Here is a 20830-nt window from a genome sequence, read left to right as displayed (position 1 = left end):
TAGGTTCATTTTCGAACCTATCCACAAAGGGTGATTGGATGTTGTAATGTCCCCTATTAGACCTTTCGATAGTTGGGACTGGTTTTCCTTGAATTCAAAGGACTTTTTCTCTGTGAATTTCAATATTAGATCTAAAGTAAACAATGAAACACATTTATAATCGTTACTTTGCTAATGCCCTTTGATAAAAGAAATTAATGGTGTTGTTCAACTTGGCTTCGTAAACTTATAGAAATGGTTCTCTTTCTAAATTCCTTCTTAAGATATGTGCAATCATCTCTGCCAACAATAATTGCTCACTTTAACCAACTCAATAAGGATGTAAATAGAATAAGTAAGAAATTGTGAGAATTACTTGATTTTCATCTCTCATTTGGAGTGGTGATTCTTAAATAATTAAGAAACTATTGTGTCTTTTCTAACATAATCTCATTACTTAATTTTCATGGCTTTTGGGTAGATTTCGATATCATATAATCCATTTTAAATGTTTATTGACTTGAGCATATTAATCCTAGTAATAAAATTCTGTATCAACAAGTATAAACACCCCTTCATTTCCTATTCATTATTGTTCTGTAATGACCCTTACTATTAAGGCCACTAAAATCCTCAAACTGAACTGAGACAATTTGTCAAACACTTGGCATGTAACTGAATAGAGCTGCGAATAGGGCTAATTGTTGTGCAACGAAACCACAAAGTACAATGCCAATATCGAAATGTAATGTAATGAACAATAACAGTACCAATAACAATATTCAGAATATGGAAACTCTCAGATTTGATACTTTCAGAATATAAGGACTGTGGTGTCTAATACATATGCATATGAATATAGATTGATGACAACATATAAACCTTCATATTCAATCCTATCAATGCATGCAAATCTGATTACAACTGATTATAATGGACTGAGCTGTGCATCTACATTAATGACTAATTTTACAATATCAGATTTAAGGGACTGTCACAACTATGCACTTCTAATACATCAAACCCTTGACAATGCAATGCTATGACATGACAATAACCCAGTTCAGATTATATGATAGATGACTGGTTTACAACAGCAACTAATAACTGGAGATAACCAACAATGCAATGACAGTGCTGACTGTTCAACTATTTGTATGCAACACCTTTGACAATCAAAAACCTCAATATGTGCACCTGGTATTGCTGCTGGAGATGTCTGATGTAACCCGCTGCCAAAGAAACTAAATCCTCCACAAACTGCCCCCAAACGAACCCCCAAATTGCTGCTGCCGATTCTACTGGCAAGGCCGTACCCAGGCCAGCATGTACGGCCCCTATATAAAAATAATGCTGGGGTTTTGGGACCCCCAAATGCAAGGAATATGGGCGCCTAGGTTTAGGTAGTAACCCTACCAAACCATAAAAAAATAACTCCAAGGGGTTGAGAAGATATGAGCAATTATGTGGTTCCAAACCCTGATTTGACAATTCTGAAAATGCACAAATTTTGTCTTCAAACCCCTGCCAAACGCTTCACCAATGCTAGGGTAAATCTGAAACCCTTATTCCAACCAAAATAAACCCTTCAAACAATTTCTCAATGAAGTTCCAATGAGATGGCTGAATACCAACTCCAATTATGCAACCCTTCAGTAGATATTTCACTACCTCAGTTATGCCAATCTAGGGGAGTGATTCATTCCCAAAGATCGAATAGTATTTGCAGACCCAAGAGACTACAAATTGCTCCACAATGGAAGAAGTAGAAGAAATCTCAAATCCAAGCATGTGCAAATGAGAGGCCCAGCCCTCTATTTATTCACTTTTTCTAAGAAGTTGCTAGAACTTCTAGAAACATCCTTTATAAAACCTCATTATGATGCACTTTTTATAATAAAGTAATTTTATAAAATAAAAAGTGCAATTCAACTTAAAATTCTAACATGTAGGCCCCGATAACACATAATAATGAAATATAACCTCTTAACACTTCTTCAAGAGCAAAATATGACCATCTGATCCGCAGAATTGACTCTCTCTCCACACCATTTGCCTACGAGAGTCGAGGATAGGCAAATCCGGCACGCTACACGAGGTCAGCCAAAAATGGGGACATTACAATCCGCCCTTCCTGAAATTGCTTGTCCCCAAGCAATAGCTGAACAACAACCCAGTCAATCCACCTGGATCCCAAATGAAGTCATGAACTGTACTGCAGTCAACCAACGCAAGCTCCTGCAATATCCTTTGCAAAATAACCAAGAGGAATCCATGAATGAATCGTGAACCACTGCTCAACTGAACTCTAACTCCATAACTGCCACAGTTAGGAACCCGTGAAACATTAACTCTAAAAATATCAAAACCCAAGTAGAGAGGACAACTGAAACTATCAACATAGCAAATGTCATCAGCACATCCCACTAGCCTACATAGAGCGCACAATCCATCTCTGCAATAATGGTGAACATTCCGAAATGAAACTGCACCAAGTGCAGAGAATCCACACACTGTACACCAACTGGAGTCAACATGTCTCTGCAGATCACTAGCCATGCTGGCATCACCATAACTCCCATGCCCCGTTGACGGCCAATAGGCATCACACAATAGATAGCAATCACTCAAACCAAATCTATTTGCCAACAACTCCTGAATACATGAATCAAAAGCAATCCGATGAATATACTTTGAAATATAATGCCAGTAAAAAGAACCAACCAACTCATCCTGAAAACATAATGCAACCAACTGTGACTGGTCATTAGCTAAGTGAGAAGATGGCATAGCCAAGGGAGTGAAAACAAGAACTACGGCTGAATCATCAACAACAGCAGTATCACCCCCAATCTCCTGATCATGAACCATCCAGCTGTCACTCGCCAAACCCAACACCACGTCATATGCCTCACAACTCTCTACCGGTGGAGTCAAACCATTCCAAAACTGATGACCAACACTAGAAACCAAAGTACATCTACGTATCATCATCTCATCAACATGGTCATCAAAGGTAAACTGATGAGCATACTTCACAGTGTAAGGCCAATAAAATGCGCCAACCTCAGTCAGTGGCTCAGATTGCAATCCCGATGAAACTAATTGCAACTGATCACTAACCACCCCCGAACTCGCCACTACCTCCGAAGACACCTCCAAAGGAGTAGTACTACTGATAGGAACCATGCCAACTACCGACTCCTCAGCATCAAACATGATCTCTGGTACAATATCACAAGTCTCCACGCCATCAGTAGTAGAGATCACCATCATGTCGAGCGGACTACAATGCTCAACTGCAACACCCAATTCAACCGAGCTTGACTCTAGTGGAAGGGAACAAGATATGCCACTACTAGTATCTAGGATGGATGCATTCCCATCTCCACTGTCTCTGGCAATCTCAACCGTGGACATCCTCGGATCACTAGACACCATAGTCTGGGACTGTATAGAAACTGGTAAAGACTACAGTCGGCCTAACTCCATGGTTACCTCAGCCAAACAAAACTGTGACTCCTTGAAAGCCAACTGTGTTCTCTCAAGGATCTCAGAAGTCACCTCGAGCTGCTGAGTAAGCTCGCTCACCTCCTCTTCCTTGACTACTAATGCCTCGTATGCTATACTGCCCCACTCTATAAGATGATCTCTGTCAGCTACCAACTGCATATAATCCTGTCTCAAAATCCGGATAGCCTCCCATAAAGAGTGGATTTCTGTCAAAGAAAGATAACTACCTCCCTGCTCATCACTAGTAGGAGAACCCCATCCATAAACTGCTAACAACTGACGAGCAACATTGAAATGCTCGCAAGCGATAGAAATGTCTCGCTTGCCAACTCTCAGCTGACTAGACACATGATTGTGCTGATTGGTCGAACTCCTATACTCTATCCTTGGTACATTGTCCAAGGGAGTAACCTCAGAATAGCTATCATCTGTAATACTCAGATCCTGGGACTCTCCTGTAAACTCTATCATCTCTGAGAAATCATCAACATGTGATCTGACTGTAAAAGGAATCTGAGTCCCTGCTATACGCGCTAACTCCCGAACTGAGCTCACCTCAAGACAACGCTCGTCCACATGTCTCTCAGAATCCTGGAGAGCCAACTGAATACACACCAAGGAATTTCGAGTATCCTCCAGCTCATGAGAAAACCGGTCAACCTCCTCCTCCTTCTTCTTCAATGCATCTAAATAGATGCCTGCAAGATTAAGGAGATGATCGCGATTTGACAGTAGGTGTATGTAACTTACCTTCATTGCCTCCATGCCTTCCTTGATCTGCTGTAAGTCGTCACAAGAAGAACCTGTTGTGACTCCTTTCTGTCTCTCCTGCAGTTGAATCATCCAAATGTGATTCTCAATCAATCCACGCATCCTGTCATGATGAGATAAAGCTGCGACAATATCCTTGTCCCTTGTCTTCAGCTGGCTTGCCAAACCAAGTGAAGAGCTACTAGCCTCTATCTCATGTGAAGAAGCATCCAACTGTGCTTGATACTCATGTTCTGCAAAGTGCTGAATGCTCACTATCTGATCAACTGTACTATCCTCAAACATGACAGTATCCTCAACTGTTGTAACTTCATCTAGCCCAACTGTACTGGAATCACTATCTGTGTCAATCACACAATCTGGTGTACTTGTGATATCACCTTCTAATACTACTGGCTTAGCCTGCACAACATCTGTAACCCCTTCTACCTGTGAAGATGATGCAGATAAACCATTACCTGAAGATGTGCTAATGTCTCCCTGTATCGAATCAGTATGTCTGTTAAACTCCTCATACAAGTTTCTGCCTGTCATAGGGAAGGTACGATCCTTAGGCCTATCAAAATGTTCAATCAGTCTCTCCTTAAACTCCACATATGAGGTAATGTGTGCATGACCCATAGTAACCATACCATGATGCCACCACTTGTGTGCTAACCCATTCAGATGAATTGCTGCATACTTAATAGCTTCTTCCTCAGGCATAGGGTGCAATTGAAAGTATGTGTCAAGCTTTTGAACCCAAGCTCTTGCTGTAGACTTCCCCGAGCCATCATAATATGGTAACTGAGGTTTCCCTACTTTCTTCCGTAGCTCATAGCTCTGGTTCCTGTCATGTCCACGTGGCATATGCTTCATCCGCACATCCATATACTCCCTAAAGGTAATTGCAGCAGTAAAATCTGGACCTCCGGCTTCCCAGTCTCTCCTCAACTGGTCCTGTATATTAGTGATCTGGGGCTCAGGTACGGGCTGCTCTGGAGCTCTAGGAGGAAATGTGGGAATCATGGGCCTCAAACTCACTGTCCTAGCTTGCTGGGATGCATGACCAAAATTGTTCCCAACTTGTTCACCTCCATTATGTGTCCCATCCTGATTATTCCCATTCTGATTGTTACCATTTTGATTATTACCATTCTGATTATTTCCTCCACCTATGTTAGCGTTCAACCCCATTTGACGAGCCATCATCTGCATCATAAGCTCCAATCTCTGACTCTGTTCCTGTGTCCTCTGCTCTGCTGATCGCTGTCCCTGTGCTAAGGTGTTTAATAACTGTAAGAATCTTTCCTTTCCCTGATCTGGACCGGCCTTCATTTTGTCAAACATTTTTCTCTCTATCTGGCTGTTCCAAAATCCCTATAAGACCTCCACAGGATGGCAGGACTTATAGCTCTGATACCACTGTAATGACCCTTACTATTAAGGCCACTAAAACCCTCAAACTGAACTGAGACAATTTGTCAAACACTTGGCATGTAATTGAATAGAGCTGCGAATAGGGCTAATTGTTGTGCAACGAAACCACAAAGTACAATGCCAATATTGAAATGTAATGTAATGAACAATAACAGTACCAATAACAATATTCAGAATATGGAAACTCTCAGATTTGATACTTTCAGAATATAAGGACTGTGGTGTCTAATACATATGCATATGAATATAGATTGATGACAACATATAAACCTTCATATTCAATCCTATCAATGCATGCAAATCTGATTACAACTGATTATAATGGACTGAGCTGTGCATCTACATTAATGACTGATTTTACAATATCAGATTTAAGGGACTGTCACAACTATGCACTTCTAATACATCAAACCCTTGACAATGCAATGCTATGACATGACAATAACCCAGTTCAGATTATATGATAGATGACTGGTTTACAAAAACAACTAATAACTGGAGATAACCAACAATGCAATGACAGTGCTGACTGTTCAACTATTTGTATGCAACACCTTTGACAATCAAAAACCTCAATATGTGCACCTGGTATTGCTGCTGGAGATGTTTGATGTAACCCGCTGCCAAAGACACTAAATCCTCCACAAACTGCCCCCAAACGAACCCCCAAATTGCTGCTGCTGATTCTACTGGCAAGGCCGTACCCAGGCCAGCATGTACGGCCCCTATATAAAAATAATGCTGGGGTTTTGGGACCCCCAAATGCAAGGAATATGGGCGCCTAGGGTTAGGTAGTAACCCTACCAAACCATAAAAAAATAACTCCAAGGGGTTGAGAAGATATGAGCAATTATGTGGTTCCAAACCCTGATTTGACAATTCTGAAAATGCACAAATTTTGTCTTCAAACCCCTGCCAAATGCTTCACCAATGCTAGGGTAAATTTGAAACCCTTATTCCAACCAAAATAAACCCTTCAAACAATTTCTCAATGAAGTTCCAATGAGATGGCTGAATACCAACTCCAATTATGCAACCCTTCAATAGATATTTCACTACCTCAGTTATGCCAATCTAGGGGAGTGATTCGTTCCCAAAGATCGAATAGTATTTGCAGACCCAAGAGACTACAAATTGCTCCACAATGGAAGAAGTAGAAGAAATCTCAAATCCAAGCATGTGCAAATGAGAGGCCCAGCCCTCTATTTATTCACTTTTTCTAAGAAGTTGCTAGAACTTCTAGAAACATCCTTTATAAAACCTCATTATGATGCACTTTTTATAATAAAGTAATTTTATAAAATAAAAAGTGCAATTCAACTTAAAATTCTAACATGTAGGCCCCGATAACACATAATAATGAAATATAACCTCTTAACACTTCTTCAAGAGCAAAATATGACCATCTGATCCGCAGAATTGACTCTCTCTCCAAACCATTTGCCTACGAGAGTCGAGGATAGGCAAATCCGGCACGCTACACGAGGTCAGCCAAAAATGGGGACATTACATGTTCCTTTCTTTCCCTTCTAATTTGATTTATTCTTGATGCTGACATTGATAGCCTTGTTTTTAATTATTAAACCTTTTGAGTGGGAGAATGGGATTTCTGTCCATGTTGATTTCAATTACTTCAAACTGGTACTCCAAATACATATAATGGTATGTTTTGGTCAACTGATGTAATGATTATTGTGTATTAGATCAGTGTCTCCAATAGATTGCCATACATTCTCTTTCATATTTTTCACGGAATGATTTAAGAATATCTTATTTTGGTGCTTCATATGGGGAGTATTCATCTCATTTGCTATTTCCTCTACATTCAAATACTATTGTTGGTGCAGAGTTGAACGATATTTGGTGTGTAGAGTTGAACTGTAGGATGCTGAATCAAATGTCTTTTCTGCCCTGGATATATCTGATTTTATTATCTACTCTTGTACCCCTTACAACAATATTGAATTGTATGTCCTTAAATTTGTGATTAAGGGAGTAATTGTTTCGAGAGCACAATCTGAACTGCATTTTTTGTATATATTCCACTAACTTTAACCACTCCTTGCTAGACACGATATTATCCTTTATCATTGTCATCGACTCCTTCAAATCGCTATTGCTTATCCTGTTATCTTTTGACGGTAGTGCCAGAGTTACAAGACATGGGTAGTGATAGACGCCTGTGTTCATGCTATTTTCAATTTATGAATTGCTTATTTGTGATTGCTGACTGCCAGAAATGCGATTTGGATGTGAACTTGGTTATTGTTTCTGATTGAGAGAAGATTCGTGACTATGTTTTTAACATGCTTTTTATTTATATTTTTATTGTTGATTGAACACTAAACCTTTCAATCAATCTTCAATGCTGATTGGACATTATCTACACCCCTCCTTATGTTCACTGTATTATCATTTTTCTATTATTTATTCTTGAACACTTGACTAGAGAAAAGTTCATATATTCCTACTTAAATCTGTATTTGTTTGTTTTTTATCATTAAAAGCAGCAAGAAGGTGCTAGCCCGTGGAACAATAACTAGCGTATTGACAACACATTAATAGCACTAGCACAAACAACAACCCAGAGTTTGCCTCCATAAAAACAAAAAGCATAGAGTTCATGGTTAAAGTAGCAATAAAAGAGTCCTCCAGCATAATAAAAACACTGTATCTATGCCACACAAGGTGGGTAATTATAAGCAGTCTAAAGACATCTCGACTATTAACCAAAAAACAAAAACAAAAACCATAAGACTAACTATCTAAATTGCCTCCCAACTGCTTAGAATCAGTGTGGTAGTCCATTCTTCTTTAAGGAACTGGAACAATTCCTTATAGTCTTCGTCAATCTTAGTCTTGGTCCCAGTGATCTTCTCCTACAACATACACAGCGTAACAGAGCAAGCATGCATGAACTTGATGGAAAAATTGTTGGCATCCTCGATCCTCTTGTTAAAACCATCAACCTTCTTCTTCAACTCCAGCAACGACACCTCTTGCTTCTCCAACTTCTTTTTAATCTTTCCGAGCAACCCACCAGGCGTAGGGCTAGAATTGTCCTTTGGAGCCTCCACGAAAATATCCTACAGAAAAGAGGGGGTGGGAGTGGGATTGGGGATGGTTTTTTTGGATTGGGTAGCGCGGGGTGAGGGAGGGGGAGTGATTTTGACATCAGAGGGAGGGGGGGAATCAAGGGACTTGCTCAACGAATGAGTAGACAAATTTTAACATCAAAAGGTGGGGGGTAAAGGGACTTGCTTGAGGAATGAGCAGACGAATCCTCTCTAGTTTTAGCCACAGAATTGTCAGAGTCTGACCCTTCAGTATTTTTCAAAGCTTTCTTGCATTTTTCTTTAGCAAGCCTATTAGACCTACGAGCCCCCGAGGTTTCAATATGTCACCTGACGCAACAGTATACACTCCTTTTTTTAGCGGACTTGGTAAAATCATTGGTTTTTTCACTAGGGTCAGGCAGGAAAAAGAATGGGGAAAGAAAACCCCAATATAGCCTGAGATTTTTTCAGTCCTGTATTCAGTATTACAATAGATGCCCACCCTGGTTTAGTGGGAGATTTATCATCCTTTTAGCTGATTTACATTTAACACCAGATTTACAATATAAATGAGTTTGCATTTGTGAATATTCAGTAGAGATTACACATTCTTGAAGAAATGAAGCACTTCGTCCACCTTCTTGGATAGGTTAGGTCACTGTGAAAAGTCTAGTATTTGTGTTCGGAAATTACATTTCTGGTTTCCCTGCTCTTGGCTTGTACCTACAGTCTAAACATCGTTATCCAACTGAGATCAAATTGTTAGTTTAACTTTGTTTCAACATGGGCTGAAAAAAAGGAGGAAATGAAAGTTAGAGGGAATGTTACTGAATTTTAACCAATTGCTATCTTACATTGATAATATAATTTAAATTTGAATTACTTTGGTTCCAAAATAGCTGACTGATACATGAAAGATACTATAATTAAATACTAATATCTATGATCTTGTAGCCTAATAATCTTATCATTTAAATTGCACAAGATTACGCACGGATATAATAGCTGAAAATAATTAAGCAATGATCGAAGAGCTTCAAATGCCTTGCTACTTTAGGAAAGTAAAAACTGGATAGCAGAAGAATAGGTCAAAAATAAAGGAGAGGAAGACTGAAACGAAGCAAATTATAACCAAATTATAAAAATGACTAATAGCATTATATATAATCTGAAATTATTGAGGCAAGAAGCTCTCTTGTGATTATTTTTTGAAATCAGAAGAGAACAATCTTGAAACATAGAATATGTTATTTTGAATAGAGAAAAGAAAGACAAAAGAGAACCAGATAGGAGAAGGGCACAAAAGACTAGAGGGAGCCGATCTCTATGATTTTGTAGACTGATAATCTTGAAGTATTGAATTTCAAGATTATACAGGCTACATTGTAATGAAAGAATCAGAAATAGAGTCAAGGGCTAACCGAGGACAGGCAACCAACGAAGAGAGGTAGGGAAAGAAAGACGAACAAACAAACAAATGAAATAAAATGAAGAATAGCTAAGAAAAGCCAAGGAAAATCCCTTGAAGATTGGTTTTGATTGCATGACAAGGAAGACAACAGCAAAGACGTAGAATAGCATCAGGCAGAGAGAGGAAAAGGAAGGGGGGCGAAGCAAACAAAAACACAACAAAAGGAAGAAAAGGAAACAAGAACAAAAAGGGAGAGACACCATCAGAGAAGGTGCATCTAATCTAACAACTAGAGAGACAATAAAGAAGCAGGAATAGACACGAAAATCATATATATTGATAGTTACTAGCTTAAAAAGTAGTGATTATACATGATATACTGTTTCTGGTAAAGACTCAACCAAAATAGGGGTGAAGAAGAAAAGCTTGATACTTAAACAAGGGGATATTGTTACGTTTGATTCTATATCCTAATTCAGACTATCAAAGGCACAATATCCCCCAAAAGGATATCAAAAACCAGGATGGATGAAAATGGAAGAGAAGAAGTGAAACTATATAGCAAACAAATGAGCTAAAGGAGGAAAGGAGAAAGAGGTGCAACAGAGGAAATATTACACATTACAAACATGCACTGACAAATGCTAGAGAGATAAGATAAGATAAAATATTAATGTCCAACAAAAGACCACGGATGGGCCTAAGGGATTGAAAGTGCAAACAGAGGCCAAAAGGCAGTAGGACTACTAAACGGTGTCCGAGAAAAAAGAACCAATAGAGCAAGAAACAAACAAAGAGAAAAAACCCTAAACAAGAGAGGCTACGAAACCAAAGAATAAAGGGTTAGAGGAAGAAGGGGGATAGGGGAAAGGAGAAAAAACAAAATACGAAGCTAGAGATGAAAAATCCAACAGAGAAAAGGACAAAAAGAAAGGAGAAAACAGAACCTCAATAAATAAATAAATAAATATATTTAAAATAATAATAAGAATAAAATAGAATTAGAAAGGGAGAGGAAACTAAAAGAAGGAATGTCTGCAGAATTGCAGAGAGGGACACCAAAGAAAACTGTATGAGAATGTAGAGTAAAAATGGATAATATATAAATACCTATATATATGTGTATATATATACACACACACACACACACACATATGTACACACACACATATATACACACGTGCGTGCACACACACATGATAGCTAATTACAGAAAGAGAGGAAAAATGGGAAATACAAAGGGGATAGTTTTGAGATTAAACATAGAACAAAGTGAGATTACATCTTTATATTATCAGACATCATGTTGAATCATTCTTCTATTAAAATTTAAGGCAAAGTGGGTAATAATTTTGCAGAGGTGTAAATGATCATACTAGCATTATTAATTAGTTAATAGATATTTTGGAAAGGTTTTCAAAATTTGAAGCATACAGATAACATGAAAATTCTGTCTGAGGGTAAACATGTATGTCTCTATCTATAAAGTTTTAATTCTATCATTTTCAAAGTGAAAACAGCATGAATGGTGCAGATACCTTTAGTAGACATAGATCCTTGTTTTATCCTTGTTTGCACTTGCAAATGAATCAAATTGCAATTAGAAGTGATATAGATCCTTTTAAGGATTTAGGTTTTAAGTTTTTCTCTTTTGATTTTTATTAAACTTTTGAGCCTCAATCTTGACTTTAGACTTTGAGGCTTGGGACTTGACAAGTCCTACAAATTTGGAGCATGTCTTGTAAGCCTTATGTATATGCATATATATCTCCAATCACTTTCCTTTCATTCTTTGGGAAGCATTTAGAAGAGAAACATGGTCAAAAGACACTCAAAGAGCTGTTTGAGGACAAGAGGGTGTTAATGGCTTAGAGGGTAACTATGTGGAAAGGTGCAGGAGAGCATGTTTATACTCAAACATATGTTCTCTCTTATGCCTGTCCCTTGAGCCTTTTGTTTTCCATTAACATCCCCTTCCAGTCCCTTTTGTACTTGTTCTGCTTCCATATAATATTATATTTGGTTTCTAAATAAGCATAGTTTAAAACTTAATTGCAAGAGGTTAATAATTTAAAAGTGTTGCATGTTCAGTAATGTCTATCTCCCCTGCAAACTTGTTTTCATTATCTTATAGGGTAGGGAATCTTACTGTTTAAGTCCTGAAAAGTTTATACACGATACTATTTCCTTTGTTTATATTTACAATGATTATTTATGATGTGTTTATGTAGATTTATTGCCCGGTTGGAGAGAAATTATGGAGGAGTACCACAAAAAAGCATTGTAAGACATTTTTTTTGTGAAACATTTACCTTTTGTTTTATGTGCAAGTAGTTTGAGAAAATGCTATTCAGACTTCATGTAAAAACGAACTTGATGCCTTCATTATAGTCCCATTCAGGAGTTTAACAAATTTGTTTCCCTGTATGCATTTCCATTCATTAAAATTCAAAATCAGAGATTACTGCACCTTGATCATGAAGTCCGATCCTAGTCAAGCACTATCCTATACTAGTGGCTAATTATTTTGCTCACTGTACTGCTGAGAAGATTTTTGCATTTGCCAAACACAACTACCTGTTAGAAAATGAACTTCCTTGTTTTATGTCTTTTTCTGCCTGTCATATCTACCCTATTTGATAGTACAACACTGTGTGGTCAACTCTCTAACTGAGAGTGTAACATTAGAAAATGAAAGCTTCCACCAAAAGATATTAAGAAGATAGTGGGTATTAATGTGTTTCACAGATGTTCCTTTTCTTGGACTTATAAAGATTCCAACAGGAGAATCATAACAAGTGCTGTGCTAGTAATGTTTCATCCAAATAAATGCCTAAGACTAAAGATGACATTACCAATGTTGCATTAACTACCACCCTTGAATTATATTGAGGCTTTATTGCTGGACATTTATAACAATACCATTTTTATGTTTAAATAGAGCTGGAATTTATATATAAAATACTTATTGTATTAGAGAAAAGTGGAATAATCCCTCAAGCAAGAGGACCTGCATCTTGAGGACATTTTAGCTATGAACTAGCAATCTAAATCCACTTTATTGTGATGATATCTTGATTCAGTCTCTAGGGAGAGAATAAATAAGAGAAAATGCTAGTGTATGCATGCATATACCACGAATTTAAATCTTCTCTACTCTAATACAAGTCTTCAGTTAACCTTGAGGGATGGAAGGAATCTCAAGAACTAAAAATTAATGCCGCATAAAGAAACCTTTCATGATACAAGAAAATAATTTGACACATTGTGTGTGCATGTTGATGCTCGTGGGGTGAACTGTGAATGCATTGACATGTATGTATGGGTGTGCTTTGTGTGCCCACGTGTGTGGGGGTGAGTTTGCATATGTATGGGGAAAAGGAAATTTCAAGTGAGAAAAGTTGACAAATGTGTTGGAATCGTTGTAAAGTTTGGCTATAGAAGTAACAACCTAAGAGAAACAAGGCTTAAAGAAAGCTCAAAGAAGATTAATGTGATAGACTAGATTTTACTATAACCAAAAGATGGATTACAATGAGATATCATTGGGTGGCTATGTAGAGGATACATAACTAAGATAAATGAATATATAGCCAATGTGATATGAGATGTAGTCACATATGTGCAGATCATCTTAGTGCAACAAGGAAAAATACAAGTCACATGATGAAAGTACAAGTTGCCCAAGTAGATGTGTATGAAAGAAAGTTTATCTTATCTTAGGTATATAATGCAGCAAGGTATTTAACTAAATGGAAGGAAATCAAATAATGCAACAACACTCTTTATAACTATATATCTTAGGTAGGTGGAAAAGATGGATGGGTGTATTTTTCAAAATATGTAGTTATGTTAGGTACCCATGCACAAAACGTTTCCCCAAGTAGAAAATTTGTAGGAACACCCTTTCTTGCACCCCCGCCAGCCCACTGTCATTCGAAGAGAGGATTGAGAGAGAAAGGTTATGTGATCCAACTCAAAACAATTGAGAAGGATAAAATCCCATTTGAGCAAAAGCTATCCCTTGGAAAAGAGAGGAGAGACTAGAGACCATGCAACATCCCTCTATTTCTAGTGTCTTGTGCCACTAGTAGATGAATATGAATGTTGATAAATGACTCATGTTTGTTGAACACTTCCCTCCTTAGGAAGAAAGGTGTTCCTAGAAGATCTTCCCATTTTGGGAAGGAATATGAGGGAAGAAAGATCAGAATTTAACTCTTTAGAACTTCCTTAGATGTGGTCATACCGATGTTGAAAGGAGCCATGATTGAATGATAAGTCCTAGGTCTAACTAAGTGACCTATCAAAACCATGTGGATACATGCATAAAACAAGTACCAAAAATGTGGACAAAGTCTTCAAATAATCATTAAGATCTCCAAAGCTATGCGGAACTGCAACAAATATTGATAAGATAAATTAGGTAACCATGCGATGTATAGGTATAGTTATTGTGGATAAGTGGTGTTTACTATAGGTAATTTATCTAAATTAATGAGAATTCGGTACTCCTTTAGAAGGGGCCAACATAAACGATGACCTAGTTAGGCTTATGGACTCATGGATATTGTTGAACTCGTCATTTTGGAGACACAAATAGGTAAAGAATGAACCAGAGAATTTGTGTGTGCCTTCATAACACATCCATATTAATACTATCCCCTTGCCACAAATTCAAATCCCACCAGGTACTATGTGGACTTGGCTAGCATGTGTATAATCACTAGAATCTCCTTATCATATGTGGATCATTGTTTCTTTGAGTCACAATTTTCTTCTCTCAAATGCAATTGGGTGCTGATTTTGCTTCAACACTGCACCTATCCCTTGACTTGATGCATCACACTCCAACACAAATTGCTATGTGAAATTTGGCAATGCTAACATTGGACATGAGCTCATAGCTTCTTTGAGATTGTCAAAAGTAACTTGTGCCACCTTAGACCGTAGGAATGCCCCCTTTCAGTCAAATTTGTCAATGGACATGCCCACTGTGAGAAGCCTCTAAAAAAAATTTTGTAGTAAGAACAAAACCCCCAAAACCTTCTTAACTTTGTTATGTTCTTGGGTTGGGGCTAATCTAGGATTGCTCGTATCTTTTCTTGGTGTACTTTCAGACCATCAACAACACTGATATGACCAAGGTATAGTATTTCTATCATCCCACACTTACACTTGGAAACTTTTGCATAGAGCGATTGATCCTCTATGATACCCACTATCACATCCAGATGTAGATGACCACTCCAATTTCTATTTACATCAAGATATCATCAAAAAAGCTTATAAGAAATTTCCTCAATTATCATGAAATATGTGATTCATGCAAGAGTGAAATGTTGATGGTGCATTCGTAAGTCCAAATGGCATGACTAAAAAGTCTAAATGTTCATAATGACAACAAAAGGTTGTCTTATGAATGTCTTCCTATTAGACCACTATCTGATGATATCCCAAGCAAAGATCAATCTTAGAAAACTACATGGTCCTGTGTAGCTCATCGATCAACTCATTGAACTTGGGTATAGGATATTTGTTTTTAATAGTCTTCTTTTAAGTGCTCTATATTCTATGCACATGCACACAACCCCATCATTTTCCCCTAGAACCACCAATGAGGCAAAAGGGCTCGAACTGGGTCATTTATGTCCCGCATTGAAAAGATCCTTGAAATTCCCTGGGTGTAGTAATTATTGGCTTTGTGCCCTCCTCCAACTTAATCACATGCTCAAACCCACAATTCAGTGGACAACCTAGAGGTATACATTAAAAGACTATGTTGTGCTTATCTTGTTTGAAAATCTACATGCTACTGTGGGTAATTGCTAGAAGTATGTTGGGTGTGTTGGTTCCCAAAAGCGCAGATTGGAATCCTACGAGCCTTGCTTGCTCGATGCTGGGATATCCAACTGGTTAAGGCCAACTTGACGGAACTGAACAACAAAGTTCGAGTTCCCTACACTTCCGGCTTTGCAAAACCGAGGCGGGTATACCTAATCTTGGACGAAACACTTATATCCAAGACACTTAAAATAGATCAATTAGAATGCGAACACAATAAACGCTTTCCAAGTGGCAAGAAATATAGAAAAAACTTTAAACTTGTGATTTATGAACTGAGAACAAGGATAAATGATGGAGATAACGTTTTAAATAAAGTATAGATATAAATTAAAACGAGATATGAATATATTTATTCCTCAAAGGAAAAAAGTAAGACATTTGCCAGCATATGGATCATGAATTAAGAGCAAAAGACCAGTGCTTAATTAAATGGGCAATAGAGTCAAAATTATCGATTGAAATGTACAACTTTATAAAATCTAATATATTCAAATTATAAACAATTTTAATAATCAGACGTGATGGATGAATTATTTAAATGCAATTTTAAATAAGTCTAAAATGCACTTTAACTCTTACAGAGACAAATTAGACATAAATATGGAAACAACAAATTATTTCACAATATTTATGTTTATCAAATTTAAAATGCAATAATGATCCCGTCCACTTATCCGAATATTAAAATATTTATAAAATATAAATAAAAGACATTTATAAAGGACACAATTTAATAATGAGTTAAACTCTAGTGCAAATAAAATAAATGTGCTTACAGATTATGCCTGAAAAATTATAAGTAGAGACACTCCCTAAGGATGATCTATCCACAGCAAATATATCATGACTGAATGAGATTGACTCAAAAATCTGCCGTCCACAGGCTTGGTTCAACAGGTTACTCCTTTGCAGATGAGAAAATATATTATATCATAAGATAGGCTAAGAAAAAAGGTCCAAGTATGAAAATTGAATCTTGTGTCTCTCGTGTTTTACATCTCAAATATTTATAAATGTAAGAAGGGTGCAAATGAAAAGACACCACTCTTCATAATACCTAATCGCAATTTGTAACTATGCGATTATACTAAAGAAAGAATTTTACTAAGATGAAGGTTAAACTTCAAACATATAACTGCCGAAGATTTGACAGCAGCCACGATATCTGTCTTGGGCTCCTCTATATTAATCGCTTCATCAGTCGCAAGGCTCAGCCCATGCAAATAAACCTCCAACCATGATCGATATATTGTGAGGAGTTTGCGCATTCGACATCTGCAAAAGATCATCTATAAAATTCGTCGCAGGCCCCATGCTTCTCTGAATGTCTTTGGCTCGAAACTTCCTCACTTCAGCATGTACTTCTCCAGATAAATCCTCAAACTCCTGAGAGCTATTGACGACCACGGATGAGTCACCCCTGGCTTCCATCATTCAGGCGCCTGCAACAAATACAAAACGATAAATATTAGAAATCAAATCAAAATCGGTTTGTGTCTATATCCTACTTCTTTGGTATTCTCTGCGTGTGATTATAACCCATTGTCTTCCTTGTCTAATTCATCAAATTTTTTTGTCAATATTTCTGCAGCTTTGGATGAAAACCCATGAAGGATAAGCTCTTCCAGTGTTCTAGGAAACTGGTTCACCATCATAAGAAGTAATTTCTGAAGCATTGTGGGTTTTAGATGACCCAGTATGTTGGCAATTACATCATCTTCTAAAAAAAAATCCTTTGTTAAAGAATTCTGATGCAGAATGCAAGTGCACAAACTCAGATGCACTATGTTCTTTCTGATCCTGAGTCTGATCTGCCACTCTGATAGACGCAGAATTTATTTTTTCATGCATATGTGAAATAAGAGTATTGAGCAGGTGTGACTCAAAAATGTTCAATTACTGATACTTCTTGGATGTCTCCATCCTCCTGGTATAAAGAGTGCATCACCAGCATTTAGATCAACTTTTTGGCAGTGATTCCATGCATATTTAGCCCATGAATGTACTTCTAAATTGGGTTCAATAAGGTTGACAGCACTGTGATTTGAGGTCTCTCCATAAACTGGCATGGGGTAGAGAAATTGTGCTGCGCTTGGAAACCACAATGCCACTACTAGCATTGATGGCACATGCTTCAATCTGAAATATTTCACTTGGCACAGTTGACTGATACAGCCAGTTACATAGCAAATTCTACCCAATTGTTTTTTGACGTTTGTATATGACAAAAAATATCATGCTGCAGTAATGCTCCAACTCATCATTGATGGACATGTATACTGCTTCATGATTAAGCCCAAGTATGTTAATTAGAATTCACTGCAAGGATATATGAAATAACTGCTCACTGGAGATAGAATCCAAAACTGAATATAAGCAAACATCAGGATGCCAAATCTATTTCTAATTGTCACCATATATGACAGTTGTTGCTCCATTGAAAGCATGCATTGGGTGTTTAAGTATTGTTTAGATTTATCACTGTACAACCGTTAAAAAATCTCATTGTAAACAACCAGCATAATATATACATATTTTCCCTTACTTAACCAATATCTTGAGACAAATAACCAATCCTGATGTAACTTCAAAACTGAAAATAATGGCTAGAAGGAAACAAAACTGCTGATAAGTTCCAGAATATTGAAAGAATGCTGAAGCAAATAGTAGTATAATTTCATTCAAGTGACAAGATATCCAAATTTTAAAGCACCCTCTACCCTTCAAGACCATCAGTTCTGCCTCCATAAACAGTGTCTCAATCCTATCCCTGTAATGATATCTGATACTTTTCAGTGACTGTACAAATGAAGACACAAATTTTAGGCTCCATCAGGGTGAAAACAAAATACTGTATTTTCTATCAATATCTCCATTTCTCAATAGTGCCTCCATTCTCCTAGATAAAACCACTTGAGGACCCCCATTTGGCATGGCCTTAAGTACCACTTTCTTGCCATCCACCATTATTCTAGCTTTATTTGTTTAAAATCCTGAACATACCACTCAATTGAATCCACCCATTGAAGTCCCAATGGAGCATCGACATTGCTTAATCCCAACTCATAAAAATTGCATTGTTAGTGTGTAGTCTCCAATCTATATATTGAGTTGTGGAATTACTCCAGTGCAACTCAATGGAAACCCATTGACAATTATAACATTGAATCCTGGAAACTCTTTAGTTTAAAGCACACGAGTCATGCTAGTCCCTTATCAATAATTTTTTTGTTACTCCATTGCCCATGAAATCTCCATCTGTTGTTCGTTAAGGACTCCCTTCGGCTAGAAAGGACGTTTGCAAGGTACTCTAGATAAGGTAGCAATGTGGGGAGTCTCAGACTACAGTATCCTTGAGTTGCATCTATTGGGGCTGATTCTCTTGTACAACATCCTCATCAATACTGTCCCCTTGCTCCTCTTAGTCCTTGCTATTTGAATGGACTTAATGAAATGCACCTTTTCTTTTTCATGGCAGCGATGACCTGGTTCCCACATCTCTTTGCATGAGAGACATAACTTTTTCCTTGTTAGTTCATTCCTCGACTCCTATTCGGGTTTGGAAGGTATTTTCGTTTTCTGTTTAAAAACTTCTCTTTTCAGATTTCCATGGGCTGCAACTTTTCGTTTGTGGCTGATAAGATAGAGTTACATCAAGATCAAGAGCCAATCTTATAGCATCATCTAATGTAGTAGGCCTATGAGCCTTGACCAATCCCTTTAGTTTATCACTCAAATCTTCTACAAAGAGCATGTGACTCGCCTTTTTGGCATATTAGGGACCATGATTGAAATTTTCTGAAATTCATTAATGTAAATCTCCAAGGATTCCATTTGCTTAAGATAGACCAAGTTCCTGTAATAAAAATCAATATCCTTTCCGTTAAAATGTGTAACAAACCTGTTCAAAAACTCCTCATATGAATGTATCATACCATGGTCCTTGATAGTAATGTGTGGTGCCACCAATTATAGGCCACACCTTCTAGATGCATTATAGAAAATTGTATGGCCTTGTCTTCTTTAATAGGCTTAAGCAACAAGAATGTATCCAATTTGTGCATCCAAGACCTGGCACTAACCTTCTTGCTTCCATCAAATATGGATAACGAGATCATATTCAAAGCATCATTGAATTCTTGAGGCTGAGTGCAGTTGCAATTTATTAATTGTCAAACTAATGCTGAAACAGTAGGGAAATTACAACTACATAATAATGAAACCTGATTTTTATTGTGCAGTTCCAAAATCACAGCAGGCTAGAGATTGCTCCTTCTCAGTCCTTAATTCCTTCTAATTGCAGCCTTTATGGTAACGGACTGCATCCCTTATGCAACCCACAATGACACCATGGAAGGCATTGTATAGCAGATCCTCACATACCTGCAACAACTTAGGATATTATGCCAGTAATGGCATCTAATCAGTGCAAGGAGAATCATGCAGGCTGGGTGTTTATCAGGCAGCCCGACAGGGGTTCCCTAGCACACCAACGCAGCTCCAACTTCAAGAAAAATCCACATAGATGCCGCACTAATAATCTCCAGTAATAACACTCACAGTTTGAAGATATCTAGGCATTGATTAGAGATATATCCAGCACCAAGAATCCGATTAAATGAACGCCCACAACAGAGGTAATTGGGTGCCTAAAGTAGAGATAGCAATTACCAATTTCTCCAACACAGTTCACCTTCTCAGCCACACAAATAACAGTATAAGAAGATGTCTTAAATTTGATTGAATATATTTTTCAATTCAATATACCTCATCATTGAATTTGTTGTCCTGCATTTTATCACCACAAAATGTAGGTAATAGTACGAAACTTTTT

General features: G+C 37.5%; 1 protein-coding gene across 2 annotated transcripts in view; it reads left to right on the top strand.

The window, feature by feature from the left end:
- Positions 1 to 20830, top strand: part of LOC149552192 (azadirone synthase LFS-like) — a 326324-nt gene that overhangs the window by 32396 nt on the left and 273098 nt on the right. For both annotated transcript variants that reach the window (XM_089787692.1, XM_089787693.1), the window contains exon 4: positions 12381 to 12432. In XM_089787692.1, the coding sequence (XP_089643818.1) occupies positions 12381 to 12432 (52 nt within the window). The remainder of the gene's footprint in view (positions 1 to 12380; positions 12433 to 20830) is intronic.

The sequence above is a fragment of the Cupressus sempervirens genome, chromosome 6 (assembly GCF_028749045.1).
Source record: "Cupressus sempervirens isolate cs-2001-9-10 chromosome 6, ASM2874904v1, whole genome shotgun sequence".
Taxonomy (NCBI): domain Eukaryota; kingdom Viridiplantae; phylum Streptophyta; class Pinopsida; order Cupressales; family Cupressaceae; genus Cupressus; species Cupressus sempervirens.
Note: the sequence above shows the minus strand (reverse complement) of the source record. Positions and strands in the feature narration are given on the sequence as shown.